General features: G+C 40.3%; 1 protein-coding gene across 2 annotated transcripts in view; it reads right to left on the bottom strand.

The window, feature by feature from the left end:
• Positions 1-19823, bottom strand: part of epas1b (endothelial PAS domain protein 1b) — a 46419-nt gene that overhangs the window by 12528 nt on the left and 14068 nt on the right. The window contains exons 2-8 of one of the 2 annotated variants that reach the window (XM_026354191.1): positions 14597-14653; positions 12137-12327; positions 8228-8376; positions 7510-7597; positions 6168-6286; positions 5412-5614; positions 1009-1115 (exon numbers count right to left, since the gene is read on the bottom strand). In XM_026354191.1, the coding sequence (XP_026209976.1) occupies positions 1009-1115; positions 5412-5614; positions 6168-6286; positions 7510-7597; positions 8228-8376; positions 12137-12327; positions 14597-14653 (914 nt within the window). The remainder of the gene's footprint in view (positions 1-1008; positions 1116-5411; positions 5615-6167; positions 6287-7509; positions 7598-8227; positions 8377-12136; positions 12328-14596; positions 14654-19823) is intronic. The other variant, XM_026354192.1, reaches the window with a different exon arrangement.

Below are 19823 nucleotides of genomic sequence, written 5' to 3'. Positions count from 1 at the left end.
TAAGAGGGATGCTGTTTGGAGTGTACACACACACACACACCACACACACACACACACACACACACAGGCGCCCGCTGCCATTATGTTGCAGGGGTGGTTTTAAGGAACTGAATTACCACTTTCCTACTTGTTCTGTCACAGGCTTTCAGAGCTTCTAATGATATGGTCATTGTCAGAGGAGAGAAAAGCCATGACACTTCAGAGCCTTGTTAGAGTGCACACACACACACACACACACACACACACACACACACACACACACGCACACAGTCATTAGAGTGTAATAGAGGCCACCTGGTGCCCTGTCCACTGTGTTTGTGTTTGTGACAGCAGATGTGCAAACCTCATCAGGCCATCAGTGACTACACGTAATTTAGTAAAAGGCTTAATACCATGCTCCTGCTCTGTGCACGCACACATACACACATACAGAGAAACACATACAGTATGTGTAGACAAAAGAGTATCACCACATGTATCTGTAGACTATCATATGTTGGTAATGGTCACCAGCATGATAGTGTAAGGTAGTAAACAGGCAAACATTAGGCAGCTAGCACAGCTGGACTGTTTCTACTCATTCTGTATCATGTAACGTTTCTTAGGCCGTAATTAGATTACAGGAGTGTACTTAATTTAATGTATGTTGTATGTCATTCTATGGTTAATACAGTTTACATGGGAAACAAAGTGAGGCATACTCACTCACAGATGTGAACTTGATCCAGCTTCACTGCTTCAGAGATAAATCTGAACCCTGACCTGTCAAAATGAGAAGCTCTCTCTCTAATGTCCAGCCAGTTCGAGAGACGGTGTGAAATTCAAAGGTTTATCTATGTTTATGTAATTAAATGGATTAATATAAGCAGCATCAGTGAAAACTGATGATGACAGTGATCAGTGACGCTCCATCATTTATCCTTTTGCCTCAGTGAATCTGACTGTGCAGCCACCCTCTTAGATCCATGTTCATTTTAAGCCTCGCAGCGTGTGCATGTGTGTTCTTACAGTTGTGATGGCTCTTGGTGACGCTGTCCGAGTCCAGGGCGTGGTAAAAGTCGTAGACTGAGCGACCCAGTAGATCCTCAGGAGTGTAACCCATTAACTCTGTTACCCTGCAATACACACACACACACACTTAGTAGAGCAAAGGATTTTCTGTTATTAATTTGAACTTGTACACAGAGCTGAAAAAGGCAAATCCTGCACTCTATCCTGAACGTCTGCACTTCAAAAGGCTTCACACATGATTTGCAAATCAAACAGAGAGGTGGACAGTCTTCCAAAAATAAGAATTGTTCACATTCTCTGTCTCTGCTAACTCCTTGTGTTTCTGGGAACAGCTAATCTCTTTCTGTCACTCCGATCACGAGTTCAGTTTGTTAATGAGGATTTTTCTGCTGGCTTTAAGTTACCACATTTTTAAAAAATCCTCTATTCGCCTTTTATTTCCTTCCAGCTCTTTTTTCCACTAAATAAGTTAATATACAGGTTTTGGGGATAACTGGTTACAGGATCAGAGTAATCCGATCATCAAATAAGAGACAATCCGGTGCAGTTGCATTAAAGCATGAGTAAGACTTTGTTTTATGCCACGTTAACACCAAACATACTTAGTTTATTCGCTCGGTTAGTTTGATTTGCTTTTCACTGTCTTGTAAATCAAGCAATTCGACCAAGGGGCATGAGTAGGAGAGTCTCTTCCAAACAAACTGTGCTGTGAGAACATAAACCAAACCAACAACAGGAAATGACCCCCTGGACACAAGGTTTTATGGGTATAACAAGAGCAGTGAGGGAAAACTGGGACAAGGAAAGCAGACAAGTTTGTCATTTTCAGCATGAATCAAAAGGAATGGGATTTAATTTAACACGACCTGGTTCCAAAGCGATTTTAAATAAGTGAACAGTTTTTCAGTGTTTGTACTGTGAATTTCAACATGTGATTGTTATATATTATTATTATATGTTATAATATTATATACAGTATATGTTGTAAATTACCACAAACTCCAACAACAACAACAAGAGGATAGATCCTTTGTATTTTGGAAAGTAACTTTAAAATGTAAATAGTGAATTGATTATTTCAAATGATCCAAAATATACTTTTCCAGCATTAGATCAGGATTCCTTTAGTCCCACTCTTCCAGTTTCCACTGAGCATAGGTTTTATTTTTTATTTCTTGGTCCAACTTCAAGCCAAGTTAAGCTAAAAACATGTTTCTTATCTATGACTGATTACACAGTACTTAATGTGGTGTAGCTGTACTGACAGAAATGAATGAAGTTTCCCAGTTATCTCCATCATATGTCACTGATGGTTGATTGCACTTTCCCAGACCACCATTCCCAGAATTTTTGTGAAAATGCAAAATATGAAGATAAATTGTGTGTTAGGAAGTCACAGCAGGATGAAGATGAACAATCTGTGCATGAAGATGTGTCGTGCGAAGTGTTGACAGAGAAAGAGGGGAGGAAGACACGGATGGGGAGGGGGTGTGGCGGTGCAGAAGCTTTTGTCCTTGGGTTACGTAACACTGACAGCTGCAGGCCTGAGACTGGAGGCGGGGGGGGGGGGGTGCAGATAAAATGAAAGAGGAACATTATAAGTGGAGACAAACTTAGGTGGAAAAAAAGAGGCAGTGAAAAAGTGAAACAGGGAAAGTGAACTGAGGACAAGAGCAAAGATGGCTGCAGAGAACCGGGGTGAAGAGAGGACAGTTAAGAATGGCTGCAACTAAAATAGCATGAAATTATAATAATATGATGATGATGACTGTTGATAGTGACGCACTCTCCCATCATGCATTTTCTTACTGGTGAGGGTAGAAAAGCCTTTTCCTGATTTTTAGAATATACTCCACATTATAGATACTGAAACAACAGTGCACGTGACTTCTTTGACACCATTAGCGAAGTGAAGACTTTGATGCCTGCTAACCTGTGATAAACGCTGCTGATCATTAGTTTTAATATACAGGGAATACATCTGAATCTAATTCAGGGCAGGACGGATTTCATACAATGTTTATTTTATTTCTTATTTTATTTCTTAGTGTGTCTTTCTGGTCTCAGATTAAGTTTTTTTTTTTTTTTTGAAAATTAAAGTAAGTACAATAAAGTATTCACAGACTTTGCTCAATATTTTGTTAAACCACCTGATGCACCAATTACAGCCTTATAGCCTTATTAAGTCTTTTGGGGAATGATGCTACAAGCTTGGTACACCTATTTTTGGCCAGTTTCTCTGATTCTTGTTTGCAGTACCTGTCAAGCTCCATCAGGTTGGAGGGGGAGCGTCGGTGCACAGTGATTTTCAGAACTATCCAGAGATCCAGAATAAAAAGTTAAGTACTGTGAATCCTTTCTAGATAGTGAAGTGGATTAATTTGTAAGATTTTATACACGTCAATGCTCCTTCTTCTTTTCACAAATAGCACTGTGTTCCATTATAAACAATTAATGCCTTAATGAGAAACATTAGGGACCAAACTGTTTTCTTAAACCAGGTGAGAATCAGTTAACAGTAGCTTTTCTATGGCATCAATAAAACAGACAAGAACAGGTTTCTCCTGGATGCTGCCACTCAAGTCTCGTTCCTTTACCCCTCCTGTCCTCATCTCTTCTTTCCCTACTCGACCTCTCACACTGCCAGACATGAGTTAAAGAAACTTTCTGTCCCGTCCCTAATGAGTCTAAGTCCCCGCTGAGCCGAGAGGGAGAACCACCTACAATAAACTCATTTGCGTAATTGGAGAGAAGATTTGGGCAGCTATTAAATTGCACCAAACAGGCGAAAAAGAAAATGGGTCCTTGTTTGTAGTGTGGTCACGCACGAATGTGTGCATGCAATACACAAACCACAAACCTTTCTCCAAAAGAAACCTTTGTCCTGCATTAGCAGCTTGATAAGATTACAGGTCTGTGTGTGTGATTGTGTAACTCAAATCTGTGTGTGTGTGTGTGTGTGTGTGTGTGTGTGTGTGTGTGTGTGTGTGTGTGTGTGTGTGTGTGTGTGTGTGTGTGTGTGTGTGTGTGTGTGTGATCGTCATCACCTCCTTGTGCCAGTTGGAGACAAATACTTTGCTGCAAACAAACTGGTTGTTTGGCTCCATCATAGCATCTGTAGGCGTAACACATTTGACCACGAGAGGGACAAATCGTTTCCCACGTAACATCCGTGGATGCGGTGACACAAACACACAAGACAAGAGGAAACCGCTCAGGACCGGCGATGACTGTTGTGGCAGCTTGATTGACACCACTGAAATACAGTGTTTATCTGTGATCAGCAGCACATGTCAGTCTGACAATGACGTGACGGAGTCTTGTTGGAGCAGTAATGTTTCATCTCGTGCTTACATTACATTTAACACCCCTGCCAAGTCAAACTGATAATGTCAACACACAGCAATCAGTCAAAAACCTTCCTGTGTGTGTGTTACGGTGCATGAAGGCTGTTTTAACTGGCAGCAGTCCAAAGCATGAAGATGCTACTCTATTGAACTCTACTGAACTCTACTACTCTGAGTCCTTCTTTTGCTGTCAAGAACAACTTCTGGCTTCAGGCTCTGAAATGTGAGCTCCAGCTAATTATCCAACGCTGGGTAACGTCCACACGGCCGCGCTAATATTTACACATTTTGACGGAATGTCAAACAAAAAAACAAAGATTAATTATTAAATCACTGCAGCTTTAGTTTGTTTCTTATCCAAATGCCTCTAAGCCGAGTATTGAAATAGATAAGCCATTACAATCTTTTATTTGTTGGTATTTACACCTCAATATGTTAAACAGCACCTTTTGTATGAGATGAGCTACTTGACTTGACGTGAGACTGACAATGAAAAATAATAGCTGTTAATTACTACTCTTGGTTTTAGCCGGAGGTTTTACCTGTGAAACTACACTCAAACAAGACCTAATGAGCAGACCACAAGATGCAAGAAGCAGTAGGAAGCAGTGAGAATCAGAAAGCCAGGCTGGAGTTTGCAGAAATGTAGATGAGATGGTTAACCTCTAATAAAGTGACGCATCAAAAGAAGAAACCGTTTAGTGATGTCAGTGAGTCACACGCTTGATGCAAACAAGGGATTTACAGCCACGTATAAAATTCAAGTATCTTAACTGCATTAAATCTGTCTTATCTGTTTTGCAGTGGAATCAAAGGATGGAATCGTCTTTAACATATCAAGGTGTACATCAAACAACAAATAAAAGCTTGAACTGTTTCATATTCATCTTGTGATCTTAAACCTACATGTCGTCAGTTTACAGCAAACACAGATGAATGTATGTTGTGTGCTGTGTATTGTGCCAACGTGGTGGCTTCTCTACTTTGTTTTGAAAAAGGTTAGTGAACCTGTTTCTAGTCAGATTTTGATACGAACCACAAACATCGGCCTACCTCTCATCACAGTAGGTGAACTTCATGTCCATACTGTGTCGGCTCAGGAAGGTCTTGCTGTCGAGTGGCGTGTCGATGTTGGACGGGTGTGGGATGGGTTCGCACATCAGGACAGCGCAGGTGAGTGGAGGCTCTTTGAAGCCGCAGAGAACTCTGGGAGGGCAGCCGTTGTACATTTTCAGGTGTCCGGTGCAGTGCAGCACCTTCAGGGAGCAGCAGGAGCAGAATTACTACTCACACAGTGCAAAGCTGAAGGTCACAGGATGGGTGGTGTCTCTTGTGGTTTGCATTGTTAGCAGCCAGTGTTCTGACTTGTGACCAGACTTTACAGCCTGTGTTTCACACTTGTGAAATTACACTTGGATACATTTTGTTCTAAGGTTTTATTTGCATACTTATCTTTTTCATCCAATAAGCTTTTATGTAGGTTTCTGTTTGCTTTGTGTGCAACAAGACAGATTCAGTATCACTAACAGGAGAGGAAAGAACTAAATTGTGTCTATTTTTCAAACTCATCTAATCTCTGTCTTTTGTGATTTAGTTTACCTCCTCAGGTTTTTGAATATTATTCACATTAATCAGTCAGGGAGGGAGAAATGACCCTTTCGGCTAACAGTGCACAATATCTTCACATATCTTGCTTTATTGTAAGGGGTCAGCTCTACTGTACAGCCACCTGAACATGTGGGATGTGTTTTTTCTTGCAAACATGACCTGTGCAGATGTGTTGGCTTGAAGCTACTGCCGCTTTCTTACCTTCCAGCTGGCTGACTTGAGGTTGACGGTGCGTCCTCTGTTGGTCACCGTGCATTTCATCCTCATGAAGAAATCTCTCTCAGTACTCAGCTCTTTGCCTTTTTTACCAAAGCTACTGCCTGGAAAACACAGTCACAGGGGGAAAATTAAACGGACATTACTCATGCACGACAATGAACAGAAGGTCTAGTTGTTGCCACAGAGTAATCAGCTGAATCTGATGGTGCATGTGGGAATAGAAGCATTAACATTATTCTATTTGTGTCGGGTGATACATTTACAAGCTCACTGATTTGAATGTAATGAGCGTTGTCATAAACTGCCGTTTTGTGAATACAGTTGCACTAAACATTAAACACTTTCCCAATCTCATTTAAAATGATGCAGAATAAATTGGTAAAGGAACAGTTTCCTGTGAGTAGCTCAACAGCAACCACTCGGCTGTGACAATAAAGGCTTTTAAAACATATCAATTATTACTGTGCATGCTTTTTTATTTGCTTTTTTCTCTTTTATGATGTTTAACCTCCAGTTTAATGCTTTTGTCTTTGACACTGGAGCATAAAACTATGTGAATATTTTACTTGTAACAATTCAAGTTTACCTTCTCTTTATCTGCTTTTCCTTTACGTGACCGGGAAACAGTTAAAGACTCACTAAGGTCTCGCACACACATAAAGAGAGAGTGAGAGAGACGTCAAATCGAGCCAAGCTGTTGCGTCACAAGGTCAGAGGTTAACCCCAGAGCTGCAGCCACACAGCAAAGTGGTGAAGTGTGTCTTTTCTCAGTGTGCACACTCACAACTCTTTTTCTTTATATAATTACATTTAAACAAAAACTGTCCCAATTTTTTTCTTCTCTTTCGTCACAGAAAAAAAAACTGTGTGTTAAAAGGAAAAGGACTATAAAATATACAACATTGTTCCTCTTGTGTGTTTTGTGGTTGCTGCTGATAAGAGTAATCAACCACAGCTCTCTGTGTGTGTGTGTGTGTGTGTGTGTGTGTGTGTGTGTGTGTGTGTGTGTGTGTGTGTGTGTGTGTGTGTGTGTGTCTGACAGTCAAAGAGACAATGTTTCTCATATAAACCTTAGTCACCTATTGTTTCCAGTGCTACACAGGGAGTAAAACCTGCTGCTGCACAGACAGAAAACATGCAGCTCGTGTGCACTTCTGAACCTTCTGCACTCAATCTGCCACCAGCAGAAGAAACGCTGCTGAGTGGTGGGAACTTAGACATTATAGATATTTTCTGTTTCGGAGAGCAGAAAACTGCAAACACTGCACTTAAGATCGGAGGACACTGCACATGTGGAATAAGGAGAGTGTGTGTGTTCCCTCACCAGCCGTCTTCAGGCTGAGGTTCTCTCTGATCTCCTCATGGTCACACGGATGTGTGAAGTCAAAAATGCTGTGACCAGTTAACTCCACCTAACAAATACAAACACAATGAGGTGGTAATACACGACAGAAACACATCTCTAGTCTTTTCCATGTGTTGGTCTCAGCTCTCAGTCTCCACTTGTTGTGTTTGTCCTGTTCTGACAGCAGTTTGTTTGTAGTACACATGAGTAGAACTGGGTTGTGAGCCTGAGTAATGACAGCTACCAGGACCAAACAAAAGAGTGTCAGCTCCTAAAACTCAAACCCCTTCAACACAAAACAAACAAAAAGACATCACTATACACGGAGAAGGCAATTTACACTCAGCTCCACGTTTTCTATGATTTGCTTTTCAACATGATGCCAGAGAATGAAAGAAACTGTGTGTTTAGAGCTGAGGACACACTGCTGAGGACACACTGCTGAGGACACACTGCTGAGGACACACTGCTGAGGACACACTGCTGGCATAAGAGGCATTTCACACAAACACACCAGACTCGTGTGACTGACAGGTTTCTCTGGTGTATAGTGTTTTTATCTGGTCCTCAACAATAGACAACATATAGAAATAAATATGTGACAAAACGTGTAAAACCTAAATCCAGTCTCACAACAGAGTTGAAGTTAATTTTCTCTTGATTAATCTCCTACTGCTGCTCAGTAATGTTCACGTACTTGTGTGAGTCCCATAAATTTGTTGATGTTCTCTGATAGAAATATCATGTCGCCGTCTGACGTTACCACGGTGATGAAACCCTCCAGAGACTTCAGGTACAGACTGTCCATCTGTCTGTCCTCGTCGCTGTCACTGCTGCTGCGGCAGCCTGGGAAGGGGGGATGCAGAAAACAAGGCAGGGTCACACTGCTGTTTCTTGCATTCAGCACTGATTTAAAGTTGATACCAGTGTGTGTGTGTGTGTGTGTGTGTGTGTGTGTGTGTGTGTGTGTGTGTGTGCACATCAGCCTTGTTTTCCCACTTGAAGCTGTGGCTCGGGGCCAAAACAAACCAGTGCAGCGTCTTCCTGCGTCTCAGGCTGCTTCTGATCCCCCACCCTGACAAATTCAACTACAGAAGCTTCTCCACAGCAGCTCACTGCTGATTATGCAATTAACATTTACACACATCCACTGAAGCATATCTATGATGTCTTGTTGCAGAGCTAGCACATACAAAAACATAGCTAGCGCCTAACTGGCCCGGCTCAGGAGGCAGAGTGTGTGTTGTTTGTCTGTGTGGACGGTGGCTTCACACTGAACAAAGCCCAGTAGTCGATGGGGGTGGAGGGTGGGAAGCTTGCAATTCCTTCAGTGTGCTTCCCTGAGATAAGAGAGGCCAGTTCTCAGCTCCCAGCGAGGCCTGGGGTTTGAGTTTGGAGCTGGGCCCAGATAGCATTAACCCCTGGGGGAGCGCAGAGCTTTCTCATGGGCCCCGGGGACTCTCGGGGCCCACTCCAAAGACCAGCGCCACCTTTGGCCTAAATACTTAACTGTGATTACCAGTCATTTGGACTGAGTTGCACTTTTCTTCTCCCTGTTGTTCTTTGGTTGCATAACTGGCCTCGTTTTAAAATAATGGCGTGCAGATCACCATTTCCTCTCTGTTTTTCTGACATTTGTTCTGTCGTACTGGACAAAATGAAGTGACATATGAGACTCTCACAGTGTCGCTTAGATTACTCATTCATAATGGATTGCTTTTTTCTTTGGTTTCCTTTTCTGCTGCACTGGTAGTGAAATCTGTTCCTCTGCCTGCTCTCACAACCCGTTTCAAACAGAAAACTTGAAAAGAAAACTTAGGGTGTGTACTGCCTGACCGAACTGTTAGAGGAAACCTTGTTAACGTCATCTACCCTCTGATCTGGACTACAGCGACATGTTTTGCCAGTGAAAGGACCAGAAAGTGAAGATTTCAATGTCACTAATGAGCTGAATGAGGGAATTTTAAATTTTAATTTGGAAACACTGACCTCTGACCTCTTCAATTCAGCAGACGTACATTTGGCTAAAACTTTTGAGCATTATTCTTGCTTGGTATCTTATGCATAATAGCATGAGTACACAGAGATGTATCTACAGTGCATTTAGCCTAGCTTAAAAGTCTGGATATCTGTACTAAATGTGAATTCTAAAGCCAATTTAGCCAATTTAATTTGCACTTTATAGCCTATTTATGTGCAGAAATAAGAATGTGAAAAACTGCATTGTGATGCATTTCAAAGTTCCTGTGATACTGTCAGGTTTACACCAATATGTAGATCTAAAATGAAGAAATCCACAAACTCGGCTCTCTACTTTTTCTACTTTTACAAATTTTAAAAGTGCAAATACACGTTAAAAAGCCTCTTTATAAAGTCTAGTTGGAACTCAGCACCCTTGTTCAGCAACAATTAAATTCAGCATACAAACACACATTCACCTCAAACCTTGGGACTCTGACTTAAGATAAAACATGGATGTAAGCTGCTAAACGTTGTACATTTTTTAAAGTTGCCTTCCCTCTCTGTGCTAAGCTGAGTCTAAAGAAAAGTGGAGTCCAGTGTTCTTGATCCAAGCTGAGTTTGTATTCAGTAGCATCCGAATCATTGCTTTAGTACCTCCTCATCTGTACATCAGTGATCTTCTGGTTTAACTGAGCTCATGTTACATAACGGATGTGTTTCTCTACAGCAGCATGAGCACCGTCTATGTGCTCTTGGGCACATATACGGTATGTTTGTATATGTGCTATAGGAGTGTGCTTATGAGTGTGCACGCCTGCATGTTTGGCGCCAAGGCAGTTGGGTGTTATGGCTAGCGGGGGTAATGCCAGCACCAACTGAACGATGGGCAGAGCTCTTTGCTTCCTCTCCAATCTCTCCTTCCATCACGAAGCAATCAGACTGGCCTGATAAGACTATCTGCTGCTGCATCACACGGCTCTCCCCGTCCTCTCCTCCTCTCTCACCCACTGCCTTCCTACCCTCATTACCTTTACTACTCCTCCTACTTACCCTTTCTTTCTCTCATATATGTTGTCTTCTTTCCTCCTTCCTACATCTTTCTTGGACTCACTGACCTCTTCCTCTCGTTCTTTCCAAACAGTCTTCCCCAGCTCCCTCCCTCTTCCTTCTTCCTCATCTCCTCCTTCCTGCTTTACCCTCCTTTGTCTTTGTGCAGGTTTGATTGCTGCACTAGAACTTCCAGGAATTTTACCCTTAATGCTGAATTCAAAGGGTCAGTTTAACCAGATTACAAAAACTATTTACTGCGCACAGCAAGGTTTGTGGATAGTTGTGGACTCACAGAGACGCAGTTTACGAAGTGTGTTTTTTAAAGCTTCTAGCACAACAAACTAAGTTTAATGTACCTTCACTGTGTTAAGATGGCAGCTGCAGATTAAGATAGATTCTTTTAACCCTTTAACACCAAGCACTGCATGTGTAGACTACAGTAGATATTGACAGTTCAATACAAATGTTTTTATCAATAAAAATAGTCTAATTATTTATAGTAACTGTCAATATATACAGTAAATTGTCCACTGGTTATTATTACTAAAGGCTTCCATCATTTCTTAATGCACTAATACATTTTTTGCTCTTTCTTGTTTCCCCTTTACAGCACAGTGTCTACTACTCTGGGCTGCACTCACTTTATACAAAGAGCTGTATGAATAAATGACATTTTAATGGTGTTTGAATTTATTTTCTGATTGATGACTCTACAAATCAAAAGAAATAGGAAGTTGCAGTCGCTGTTGTTTAAGGAAGCATTGGATGCTGGCATCGTTCTGTACCCGGGAAACAATGCAAAGCAATTTGTAAAACAAAAAATGTAGGACATTAAAAGTTACAAAAGAATAGATCAGAGGCCGATTTAAATGGCAGGTGTTAGTGTACAGATTGTACAGATAAGCTTAAGCTGTGGTATTAATCAAACGCCTTCCTGTTCTGCTGGCAGGTCGTTACAAAGGCTTGTTCTGAAGCCAATTACTGTTCAATCCCACAGAACCTGATTTTTAAATTCTACTGAAGATTATGGTCAGAAACTAACAGGAAAAAAGGTATGAAATTACACAACAGAACAGAAATTCTTCATGTGATTTAATGTTTTATAGACAGGGCTAAAAGCAGCACAGAGCTGTAGAGCAGGATGTTTTTAATCCTAATTTAAATATGTTGCATGCTGACGAAATAAAGGATTCAATGGTGTTGAAAGTGGAAGTTCCTAATTTAACAGTACAAACTGTAAACACTGTAACTCTGTTAAGGAAAAGTCCACTGGTTTTTACAAGCTGTGGTGGCGACGTTTCATTTTTACCGTACTCTGATCTCATTTCGAGACACACAGTGGAGGAATTCCAGAACAATGGGTCTGTTTCTTTGTCGAGCTTCCTCAGCTTCTAATTTTAAATAAGACAAGAGGAAGGAGAAGCGCAAAGAAAGGGTCCAACAAATACCTTCCAACATTAATGAACAGTTAGTCACACTGACCAACACATACACACAAACCTGTGGAGATAATGATGATGATGACATACGTCATACATGTCACGCCAAAGAACCTGCATAAAGCAACTGTGTGTGTGTGTGTTAGGGTTCGTACCTGTGGCGAGTAGCTTGCGTGTACGCAAGAAGCTGATAGCCAGCCTCATGATGGAGGCCTTGTCCAGGTGGGAGCTGATGCTGTGGGGTAATGGCAGCTGGTGAGCCAGCTCATAGAAAACCTCCGTCTCTTTGCTGCGCCTGCAACGAGCTGCATCCCGAGACTTCTCCTTACGTCTCTCTGAGCTACTCCTGCAACGAAAACACAAACAGAAAGAGGTTGTTACATCTTCAGTTGGGTGACACTCCATCAGCGCCGTCAATGTGATGCCCAAACCCAGTTTGACAAATCCTTATATGATGAGACAAGCACCAAATGTGACTGCTCACATTTCCAGTTAGTTTCTCTGAGGTTCAGTAAAAACCTGAAGCACAATGTGCTGTTTAGTATAAATGCAAGGAAGTGATTTGTTCTCTGTGAGGTCATTACCCAGCTTCAGAGTCACATCAACCCTACCAGGGTTTTTGCATTTACTAACAAATGCACCAAAGATTCCTGCTGCAGTGTTCAACAAAGTTATTAGCTTTAGCACATTATGTTAGTTTATACTTGTGCCAGGAATTAAGATTAGATCACATTTTATGACCATTGTAAAGGGTTCACAAACCAAATAATCATCATTCTAACACAATGAGCAACAGATATACAGTGTCAGTTGACTAAAGCCATTTACTTCAGTCTGAGCACAAAAAAATATTTTTAACATCAACATAATTGATGTAAAAACATTTTTCAAAGTCAAATGTATATTACTTTAGAAATAATACTCACATGTAGCATATCATGTAAATCCTGTGTTTACTGCTCTGATAATTAACCAGCTCCTTCTTTTTCTCCTAACTGCTGTCAAAACATCAGTTGGGTAACCTGCGGCACATGATATGCATTTGTTTGTTGTTCATTTTGAGCAAGAACTATTGAGCAAAATTTAATTTGAACTTTGGAAACAGATGAGGATGGCATGGGTTTGGAGTGCAGCCACACACGGAGCATGTCAGACGCTCCATGTGAGGATACTAGCTTTTAATAGGCGACAATTTATCTTTAATAAGAACCTGTAAGTGCACACCTGATTACTTTCATTTCCTCAAGTTAATTCAGTTTGAAGAAAGATACAAGAAAGATCAAGATAATTATTCCCACAGTCAAACTGCAAACCCTCAATCTTGTCTCAGGGGTCGCCCTATGGCAAAGTGCTGCCTTCTCACATAAGTCCTGCACAAACCCCACTCAACATCAGCGAGCTGAACTTGCATTATTTTATTATTTTTCCAACATTATCATTTCTTTTTCTGGCTCCTCACTCTGAAATGAAATGAGTCCAATTTTGATGTCAAAGCTCAAACAGACAGACAGTCCAGAAGTTCAGTCTCTGATCCAAGAGAGCAGCACAACAAACCATATTAGGACATCACACATGGAGTTTGGCCTTATCGGGCTTCTGTCTTGTATGCTCACAGTCATACTTTAACACTCTTTTAGCCTCCGTATAATGTCTATATTGTTTGTGTCTGGTGTCTGTGCAATAACGTTCAGATTTCTATGAGAAAAAAACCCAAAGCACCAGCAGCAGGATGCTGCCACTACAGGATGAGTCTGTGGAGTCATAAAGAATAACAGCATCCTAAGCATAGTGTCACAAAGTCGTCCTGCTGTGGTTAAATCCACTTCAAACAAACAGCACAGAATAGCTGGAAATGCCTGAACTATAGTATACCTTCATGCCATGTCAGTAATACAGGCTGGTGGGGGTGGACAGCGATCAATACAAGCAGACTAAAGATTAAAGCACGGTTTCAATATTCACCTCTAAGCTGCAAAAAAACCGAGGTATCACACACAGGTATGCAGAGAAAATATTCTCTGTGTGAAGACAGGGCTGGGCAATACGAACAAATATTATATAAAAAAATATATCAATATTCAAAATTATTGATATGCTGATTAACCAGGAAAAGTTGAATAAAGCTGTGGTCAGACAAACTGCATGTTGTTCTGCAAGATCTAATTATTTGGTAGGAAAAACGCAGCCTGGGAACTTTTAGCAACGGTTTTTATTGACATTAATCGTCACATTCAAACAAACCCCTGAAACTCCTGCACCAACTAAACATTTGTTTGCTATTTTTTATTTTTAAAGAACTATAAAGCCATTTTTCTATCATCAACACATAAGGATGCATTAACAGAGGGCCTGTCAGCAGCACTGGCCTCATAAAGACTGCAAGTGTTTACATACCACAGTCAAATGGTGGCTATATTTCATAAACCTAGCGGGAAAAGATGTATTTTGATGTACAGTTGACCGTGTGAAAGCAAAACTCTTAACAGGTTAAAGTTAACAACATGTCCCTGAACAAAGAACTTTTCAGCTTGTGATCCCTCTGCAGGTTCTGTGACACTAAACTTTAAAAACCACAACAAACAAAGTGCGTTTCTGCTCTGCTGAACTTCACATACCCTCCATCTGTGGTGACATGATGCAGTTTATCACAGTGGATCACATCTGTGCCAGACCTGCAAAATGCAAGGGCCAGAAGAAAAAAAGTAAAAATACATGATGCAAAAGGACAAACAATTTCACAATAAAATTCAAAAAGTAGATGGAGTAGCACAGTGTGCAGCCAAAACAAGCACAAAGATAAGCAAAAAAAAAGAAATGCCAAAACACACGATTGATGAAATGAATGTTGGGACAAGGTGAACCAAATCCCAAATAGTTCAATATTAAAAAAATGCATGACAAAGAACCTCAGTGTCTTTTGAAATAGTTTGACACAATTTTCCCCTAAATTCTAGAAAGCACCTTGAGTTTCATTTTTCATGCCACAAACAGAAATTGTAGAAAAGCAGTTAACAGTGAACAAAACTGAGACTGCAGGTGAAGTTTTAGTTTGTGACAACATGAGAAAAAAAATAACTTGTATGGTGAGTCTATGTCCATTTGAATTTGAGCCAGCGTATTGTACCAGCACTAAATTCATTCAGTCCAACAATACGCTTGATCCCTGCCAACATTAACAAAAACCACACACACACACTATTCTGGTTTGTTTCTGGAGTTTTTGGTCCCAGACAAAGCCTGGGAGGCCGTGTTTTAAAAAGGACGACGTGCTCTCTTGGACACCCTCCTGCCGCACCTTAAAGGCCGTGGACGTGCAAATGATGATCAGAATGCCAGTCTGGCTTCACCTTCATAGTCCCATATAACTGTTACAATAACCTTTTGTAAAAAAAAAAAAGAAATAATAATGTTTGACTTGAATAGTTTATTATTCAGGAACCTCACACGTCCTCTCCAGTCCAGTCCAGTATGAACCATTTAGATGCAAAAGGTCACAATTCTTTGATTGAGTGGTTTCTCTGTTGCATTTATGATTTATTTGCACTTTTATTTGTTTCTCATCTACTTTTTCCTATTTGTAAGTTATTTTAACTTCATGCATTTTATTTTATTCTATCGTAAAAGATTTCCCTCTAGTTTTATTATTCATGCTTCTCTAGCCTATTATAAGAATCTGCACGTTTATGGTTTTATCTGCATTTCTCTCTTTGCACACTAAAACCATAAATATATCTTTTCTGAGCCGTCTTGTGAACTATGTAATCGATGTAGACAACCCACCTGAAATACAACTTGTTCTAAATTAAATTCAACAAAAAGTTAATTATATATGTATATAAAAATAAACTGTGACAGAAACTGTTGCACTGAAAATCTCCCCCTTATCAACTCAAAACATCTCAGTAGAAGAGAAAACTATGAACTAACTGTTCATCTATTTCTAGATCGAGTCTTAAAATAAAAATCAAGAAATGGGGTTTTATTCTTTTCTTTTATTTTTTAATAGATTTTATTTAAGAAAACTTTTTGCATGTTGATTTGCATTGGAAAATACACAGATATATGGCCACTGAACAGTCATATGTGACAACAAGGACCTGTTAACTGATAAGAAGGGAACTGTGTCGCAATGTTTAGTGTCACAACTCCACTCATATTAAACCTGGATCGCATGATTCACAGTTGAAAATCCCAGTTTCCCCCCCGGTCACGATTGAGACCCCACAGAAGCACAGAGATAAAAATGACACAATCAAACATGCAAACACACATTAAGGAGATGATAGCGTACAATTAACAGGAGAGGCAGAGCACAGAAGCGCCATTATCTTATCTCATCGAGTGTACGTCCCATCAGTGTGTCTCCCTGCTCGTCTCCCTGAGGTTTAAACTCATTAACCCCAACTGACAATCACCCAAACCCTCATTACTGATGAGCCAGCAGACGCAGAGCAGGCAGCTCGTGGCTGCTTCCACTCAGTCAAGTCAACTGGAACTGGAGCTAACTTCGACTAGTCCCTGGATGTGTGTGTGTGTGTGTGTGTATAGTGCCACTCTTTGATTGTCTGGGGCCATTGTTGCTGCAGGTCCCAGCAGACTACAATGGGAGTCACAGCGCTTTACCAGGGCACCAAACCTTCTGATGTACTCACCGACCCCTCATTTACATTCTCCCTCACACACACACACACACACCAGAGGTCAGAGGTAACTAAGTGCATTTGCTTAAGTACTGTCTTTACCTACTGTGTTGAAGTGCTGCTGTTTGTCATCAAATATTTCCTTTTGTCGTTTCTTTCTCTTCAGCCTTCGTCATCCTCATCCGTCGCTTCTCGTTACCTTGTAGTGTACAAGTACACTGCATTTTTTTTATTTTTGCTTCACGTTTGTTTCCTTCATTTATTTAATCAAATACCACAAATGTAAAATCTAATCTGTGATTAAAGCCGAAATTTCATCGAGAAGGTCACTTGTGACTGTCTCACTTGTCACCATTGTGAATCTTTATCAGAATAAAAAGTCAATCAATAGAAACTAATCAAGTAGCTGCTTCATATAAATGTACTGATTATTTTTGGGTCATTCATTACATTTAAAGGAAAAATATCAGTGTTCTAAAAAATGATAAACTGTTGAAAATTAAATCAATTATTATTAAAATATTAAAATATCTGAATGTTCCAGCTCTGAACATGATATCTACAACAAACTTTACTGTTCTCAGTTCTCCAGTCATCTGTTTTTCTGTTTTACACAAATTAATTTTATTATTTTTATATATTCTATTTTATTTTGTCCAAACATCTCCTAGGTGCCTGACGTTCGAGTTAAACTCCTGAACTTTCCCCTATCGGACTGTGGATTCCATCTCGAGAAGGCCGCCCACCTCATACAGTACCTGTTTAGACCTGTTTATGTTTTGCCGCGTCGTACCTGTTTTGACTCACTGAGACACCGTTTGTCATGTCGGACAGAAGCAGAGCAGTGTAAATACATCCACCTTTGGTAGCTGCAGCCCGGTGCAGATGAACTTTTGACAACAGTCTGACTGCAGAGGGTACTGAGTTCATGCAATCAAGTCATGTGGAAAATACAGTATGTGAGTTCAGCCAATTACTGATGCAGTCAGTCACTTAACTCATCCCAATAATAGTTGGACACTTATCAAACATCGTGAAAATCACTTGAAAGGCTTTCAAAGGCTGGATTTAGTTTCTTTTTAGGGTATTTTTAAGACTTTAGGAGTGAGGTGGGCATGTGATGATGTGACATGAAGTGATGCAGGGATCCGTAAAGTATCCGATTATTATCACTGACGCTCGACACTTTGATCAGATAACTCTTGCATATTTGTGTGTTAAGTATTATGATCACTACAATAACTGCTAGATTGTTTAAAACTGTTTGTTTTTTGTTTTTTTTACCTTTAGTATCTTTATTTTAATCACACTTTTGATTAAATCTTTAAATTAAGAGAGCCACTGATCTGCACACATAAGAGTAAAGTTAATCCAAACATGGACGAGTACTGGGTCCTACCCTTTGTGAAGTAACTTTACTGATCCTTGCGTTGTGGGATAAATCAAAGGGGTACGTCATCGTGTCAACGTGAAAAGCAGCTGTGTTCACTTACACTTCAGTGTTCTCCAGTGGGTATTTGCTGCATGTCAGAAACTTTCCCACATTTCTGTATTTAAACAGAAACTAATTGTGCTTTTTCTCCACATCAGTCAAAGTTCAGGCGGCTTCAGCTGAAACCAAAAGAGAAAATTGACCTGACAGACGAAGGAGTCGAGGTGATGAAAATGCTTACAATTGATATTAGCCTGAAATATTCAGTGTGGGATAGCTACGTCCGGAAATACTACTGCTCAACTCTGACTTACGTTAAAGAAAAAAAAAACATTTTATTTTTTGCATTGATCCCAGACAGACTGTAATTTTACTGGCTATGTGCTACAGCAGTGATGCAACACTATATATCTAACCAGTGTTTGTTACAGTGTGTGTACAGTATATTTAGCCTATGGAGTCAGCCTGGTACATGGTCTCATTTTATTTAGAGACTGGATCTGTATTTGTACTAATTGTTGTTAAAACCTTTGTGTTTCTACACTTAATATTTATATCTGAAGCCATTTCTTTAAGTTGTTCATGGAGATGTGACTGCAGCTACATTCATAAATAGTAATGCCAATATTGAGCTTCTGTCTCTCATGCAAACACAGACGAGCTTCGTGACGCATCGTTTCAACTGTAGCCAATTAGAGATATGAGACCAATAAACACTTTGGCTTTCACAACAAAGTCCTGTGATGATTACAAAGGTCTAACAAAGGTCACACACACACCGAGTTGTGTTATCCCTCATGTCAGTCGCTCCTGAAAGAAATCCTTCAGGAATCATCCTCCACCCTTCATCTACAAACTGACACACGAAAAGCAGCAAACAAGCCAGTGGTCAAACACACCACAATCCAGGTTTTCATCACCTCAGCCGGGCTCAGCACCCACTGACCAAACACATAATTACAAGACTAAACACACATTTACGCGTCACTTGCCAAAAGATGACAACAGATAGTGTGAAGTTGTATTGTAAACGCTGAAAGGACAGAACGCGCTGACTTCCTACAGTTTGAAACATTTATCCAAACATCGATTAAATATTGACAAACACCACATGAATCATGGCTCTGATTTCTGTGCCCTCCAGAAAATGATGGAAAAGCTAGAGATAACATTCTTTGCTCTGCTCCGATTCTTTGGCACATCTTGGCGCTGCTCTTCCAGGGTGAGAACACAAAGTTAAGCTGCCTTGATGATGGTTGCCAGCTATTTTCATCATCCTGCACCGACTCGAACACTGAAGGTAAAGCCCTACAAGGATATCTGTCATCGACCTGCAGCCTGTAAGGATTGCTCGTGTTGTGTTTGTGCTCGTAATGGTGGATTTTGTTTCATTATTGTAGGCTTCGAAGAGGATGCTGCAATCTGACATTAAGACATTAATCATGTTACTAAATACATTTACTCAAGTGAAGTACTCAAACTTTACTTGATGATTGACATTTTCTGCTTCTACTCTGAACCTTTGACAGATAATTTCTGCAGATTTTACTCCACTACATTTCCTTAACAGCTTCCAATAGGGAGAAGCTGACTTCCTCTATAAACCTCTTCTCTACTAATTTATAGAAAACTTTACTTTTAGAGAAATTCCAAACTTTGTGTATAGTAGAATAACTTTTCCTCCAAATTTCCCACCTCATTAATCATTTTATAACCCTCTACATTTATCTTGTGACCTTTTGCAGAGCTCGAACCTTTTAAGCTGCAGAC

Source organism: Anabas testudineus, chromosome 15 (genome assembly GCF_900324465.2).
Source record: "Anabas testudineus chromosome 15, fAnaTes1.2, whole genome shotgun sequence".
NCBI classification, from domain to species: Eukaryota; Metazoa; Chordata; class Actinopteri; order Anabantiformes; family Anabantidae; genus Anabas; species Anabas testudineus.
This window is presented reverse-complemented; position numbering and strand designations above follow the sequence as displayed.